A 5456-nucleotide genomic window follows, 5' to 3' on the forward strand; every position below is an offset into this window, starting at 1 on the left:
TATTTTCCGACGTTTCGGCGCAATGTATTTTGCCTTCTTCTTGGGATCATAGAGTTCTGATCCCAAGAAGAAGGCAAAATACATTGCGCCGAAACGTTGGAAAATAGACAAAATCTGTTTCCTTCTGATTTGGATGACTGCATGCCAATCACAAAATTGTGTGAATTCTAACAGTCGATAAATCAAGTTGTGTTTACAAATGTAAACATGGCGAACAATAGCAATTCAGAGCACTGCTAATCAGCAGCTGAATAGAACGATTAAGCTACTCTTGTTAACCTTTTTTTAAGCTACTTGTTCCAATGTAAATTATATGTTGAATAATGGCATCTAATTCGTCGAAAACAGCTTGTCTTCGTACATTATTAAAACATCATTAAGCTATAGGTGGAAATTCCTAAACAACATTTCTTAAACTTGTGTTCGATTAGTTGTTCAATTTACATAAATATGATGAACAGAAGTGCTATTCAAACTGTTTGAAATATTTATTCGACTCTTTTTTCAACACGTACCCTTATTCAACTGTCGGCGCTTTTGTAGAACACTTGTTAAGCTGGCATGCTTATTAATGATTTCGAATTGTTACTTGGGATCCTGGAGGATTTCCTGAAAGAAATCCAGGAAGATAAAAGATCCTTCGAGGAAATCCTGGAGATATGCTTGAGTTCTGAGGGAACTCCGGTTGGAATATCTTAAAGGAACTTTTAAAGAAATTCCTTATGAAACTTCTTAATGCATCCGTAAATCCACCTGGAACTCTTGTGGTAATCCCAGAAAAAAATCCAGGAAAGATCCTTGATGACATTCCAAGAGGAATCCCAGGATGCACTCCTATAGAAACCCACGATGGAACTCCTGGAGACATCCCTGAGTTTTCCTGTAAGAACCTTTAACGGAACTTCTGGAAAGATCCCTGAAAAAACCACCAGAGCGATTCAAGAAGAAATTCCTAAAGAGATCCCTGAAGAAACACCAGGAGAAATCTCTGATTAGAGTTCTATGGCAATATCTGAAAGAGCTCCTGTAGGAATCTCTGAAGAAACTCTTGGACTAATCCCAGAAGGAACTACTGAATAATTTCCCGAAGGAGCTTCAGACGAAATCCCTGAAGGAACTACTTATCAATCTCTGAAGGACTTTGTATAGAAATACCTGAAGGAATTTCTGGATGAATCCCTGATGGATCTCGTGGAGGCATCCCTGAACCGTCCTGAAAGAATCTTCGAAGAAACTCCTGCACCTGCAGTAATCGTTGAAGGAATTTCTGAAGTAATCTCTGAAGAATCTCGTGTCGGAATATCTAAATGATCATCTAAACAAATCTCTGGCTAGAATTTTGGGAGAAATCTTTCTATAAGCAAAGTTGTGACCTGAGAACCTTCTTTACCAATTGACCATTATGCATTCGTTTATTGTATGGCAGTCACAAAGATATTCAGCACTCTGGGTTTTCTCAATCAGGCGTTGATTTTTCTCTACATTTATATAAAGGTGGGTATCAAGACAACCCTTTGTTAAAGATGTTGAGGAACAAGAAATATAGTAATAGAACTAATTTCTTGCGCATATATATAACCTATACCACACAGCATCATCCATTCATAAAACCAGTCAGTTGGAAAAATATTCTCATGAATTCGCACTGCAGTGCACTGCACACGTAGGTACATCAGACTACATAATTATTCTCATCCAACTTTTGCAGCAGCAGCAGCAAATATCATCACTTATAACTAGGCAACTGCCCCACCTGCTTTCAGTAGATATAACATGCATGGCTTTGCAGAAACCCGTCACTTGAGACTACTACTGGTTCTGGAAAGGACAACGTACCGCACCGGTCCGTTAGATTCCAGCACCTGCACGAACTCACGCCCAACCTGGTGTAAAATGTGCGGTCAGAGTCTCTCCTGGTTACGTATGGTACGTTGATGACGGACTGTGAACGCAGAATGGCCGGCCGGCCACCACACAGCAGAGCACTGAATTCATTCATGTGAACAGTAGTGCACATTATGTCTCATTATTGTTATTCTGTGCCAAGCTGGAAATGCAATTTGGGAAGCATTTTTCATATGAGGGGAACAGTTGAACAGGATTGTTCAATTACGTAGGTGGTATGCTTTTTAGGTCTCTAATGGGGAAAAATGCTTGTGCAATTTTTGTCTCTCTTTTGAGAGGGAAATAGGAAAAAAAGTGCCATTTATTTTTGTTTAATTTACATCTACGTGAGTATTTATGCAATAATTGATTCATCATTATGAGATGATCGATTGTAAGTTCCACAATGTGATTGGTTTATGACACCCTTGACACAAATGTGATAGCACTGTAGGTTAAGTTGCACAAATCACCAAAAGCTGTTATCGATATTGGGAATACTCCTCCGCAAGTGAACAGGTTGGACCTCGCAGCATTGATTTGCACGATCATTAAGATTTTCATCATCCTTTTGTATTCTTGTCGAAATTTCTCCGAAGGCCGAATTTCCATTGCCAACGCGTATGCCTGATCAGCAATATCGGAGCTCTGTGAAAATATCAACCAAGAAATATGACAACAAAACAACCTAAATAAGGTGAGTTCTTTACCATGTCCTCATAAGAATCGATTACGTAACACCACCAATAGCATTGGGCGAAATAACCGCATGCAGTTCCGGCGATAGCTACCGATCCAAAGGAAAATCCTTCAAACAAACTGACTGCGATGATTGCCGAAACGCATGCCAACGAGTAGTAATGGATGATAAAGTAAAAGTTTTCAGCGGCCGGCTTTAACAAGATAATGTTTCTGTAAAATTAAGCAAAATTTCATTTGATATTTATCTTTAAAAGTGCAAGCATTTTTACCTCAGAATTTCGATGTGTTGATCTACAAGTAGTTTTACATTCACATTCAAATTTTTCCAGAACATTTTTTGTTCAGCTCTTTTATTCAACGAGCCACCTTGACCTATATCCTCATTGATCGCAGCACTAACACGATCCATAACGCCTTCAAAGCCATGTCTCACGATCTTCATTTCCGCATTGAGTGCCACCAGAAGTCCCGTAAAAGTAACCGTACCGCTGAACAATCTGCTCATCCAAATGAACGGTTTCAACAGTAACGCAGCACTACTTGCCAGCTGAGCCACCACTGGCCCGAGCTCTCCAAATTCTTCCGGAGTCCCAAATAATCGCTGAATCTGCTCAATTGGCATCGCCATTATCACCTGAACGCAGAAACAATTCCCATAAATAGCTGCGAACATTTTGCGCATGGTTTTGAAAACCTCATGCCTCACAGCCAAATCAAATTCCGCGTCCCCAGAGTACCCCGGTTTCCCATCGACAAAACGCCCAACTTCCCGAATTACGCCCAAATAATGTTGCAGAACGCGTGCCTTGACATTACAAATCGTAAAACTGACCACCGCCGCCACAGACCAAATCAATGCAAATGCTCCCTTTCCGTTCTGCAAAACTAGCAACACTGCCACCACGCTGACGCAGTATTGGTACGTTGCCAGCAAACAATTGGTTGCCATCATCCAGCGTTTCCAGCGTTGGGCACCCTCTTCTAGGTGCACCACTCCTATGGCCATCATGAGATAGGGCAGCCGAAGAAACGCTCCGTTTGGGTCAAATTTCCAAAAGTTGCGAATCAAAGCACAACAACGCCGAAACGACTCCATTGGATGGCACTGGATGCACAACTGACAACTCGGGAACAGTTTAAATCAGATTCTGACAGTGTATGAATGTAGTGCTGACGAGGGTTTTTGGTAGATATTGCACGTGCCGAGGATATTCGCTTTGATGTTACCTACCGTAAATATTATTATTAGTAACGCTTTGCAACCTAAACATCATATAACTTTGATGTGGCTTTGTGTGAGCTAGGTTCTACAGGTTAGATTGAAATTGGTAGAATATTAATGGTGTTTTGCTTGTATAAATTGTAGGGTAATAATCGATGTAGAAACAACGTAATACATACTAAAAAAACTGGTACATTGTACAAGCTCACTAAGGACTGTTCATTAAAGAAAGTGGACATCTGTTTATCAATAGATTAGAGTTAAAACTAAACAAAAAATTGTGAATTTTTGCTCAGTGTGTAAAAACATTGTTCACTTCGGCAACACACTCAAAGAAAACGGAAAAAGTAAGAAATTTCGAGCGATAGGTCGTATTAACTTTGCGACTAGCAGATTAATTCTGCACAAATGGTGTTCCAAAAACTTGTCGTTTCGAGAATTGGCTCTCTAATACACTTTCGGGACCGCAATTTTTTTAACGCTAAGCAGGGGACAGATGTGCCGGATGATGTAGGGTTCATCAGAACTGAAAAATTTGGGAAAAAGTTTTTAGTGTGGCAAGCCAATTGTTCATGTGGCTTAAAGAGTTCTTCGTATTTCACAACGAGAACAATAAACGGTGAAAACAACAGAAAGGAATGCATCAAAAAACGACTTCTACCCATCTACCGAAAATATACGGATCCTGTTTTGTTTTAGGTGGATCTGGCATCCGCTTATTACGCTTCTTCTACACTGGAGATGCTCAAGACGGAAAAAGTCGATTTTGTCGAAAAATGGCAAAATCCACAAAACTTCTCGGAGCAGCGTCCTGTGGAAAGATACTGGAGAATAATTAAGCGGCATCTTAAGAAAGATGGAAGAGAGGCTGAAGATGGAAGATGGAAGAGAAAGATGGAAGATTGATTCAAAAAAATTTGGTCTGCGGCACAACGAAAAATTTCGGAGAAAGTTTTGCAGAATCTAATGAGAGGTATCTAGAGGAAAGTCCAAGCGTTCTTCCGAAAAGCGAAGTAAATGTTCAAACTCACGTAAATTTGGCCACATGTATGTTGGTTGTCATTCATAAAAAAATAAACTTATGAATTTGTTCGAAAGTACATATTTTCTATTGAAAAACAGGTGTCCACTTTCTTTAACCCTTCAGCGCGCGCGCGACGTTGTAAATAGTACAACACTACCAGAAAATCTCGCTTTTCGTATACACACGGAAACAAATCTGATCCTGTTTTTATGATTCACAAATCATAAAACATAAAGATTTGTCATTTTATGAAATCATGATCACGAATCATAATTTCATAATCTGAGCAACTAATATCACGATTCGTTGCAACCATATTTATGAGCTTGAACTCATGAAAATTATTAAGCGTTACGCGCACTCCGCACACCTGTCAAAAAGTGGTAATTTAGTGTGTTGTATCGTTGATGATTGGTGGAAAAAATGAAAAAAAGACATTATTTTAATTGTAATATAATTTAAATACAATCATTATGTCACTTTTTTGTGTTATTAGCGTTCTAGTGTGTTCTTCGTGAAACCATTCTCTCAAAGAAACTGGTAAGTAAAATGTGCCGAAAATGTTTTCTTACTTTATTTTTTCTACGTTTGTTTGTTCCAGTTCCGGCGCCGTCAAACGACATC

The 5456-nt window shown here is 39.4% G+C and overlaps 1 protein-coding gene across 1 annotated transcript; it reads right to left on the reverse strand.

Moving 5' to 3' along the window:
- Nucleotides 1–717: 717 nt before the first annotated feature.
- Nucleotides 718–3904, reverse strand: LOC109411343 (uncharacterized). The gene is made up of 3 exons (XM_062843311.1): nucleotides 2856–3904; nucleotides 2595–2796; nucleotides 718–2532 (listed from the first exon to the last, which is right to left on the reverse strand). The coding sequence occupies exons 1-3, from the start codon at nucleotides 3680–3682 to the stop codon at nucleotides 2302–2304; spliced, it is 1260 nt and encodes a 419-aa protein (XP_062699295.1). The 5' UTR covers nucleotides 3683–3904; the 3' UTR covers nucleotides 718–2301.
- Nucleotides 3905–5456: the final 1552 nt, after the last annotated feature.

This window comes from Aedes albopictus, unplaced genomic scaffold, assembly GCF_035046485.1.
Source record: "Aedes albopictus strain Foshan unplaced genomic scaffold, AalbF5 HiC_scaffold_147, whole genome shotgun sequence".
Taxonomy (NCBI): domain Eukaryota; kingdom Metazoa; phylum Arthropoda; class Insecta; order Diptera; family Culicidae; genus Aedes; species Aedes albopictus.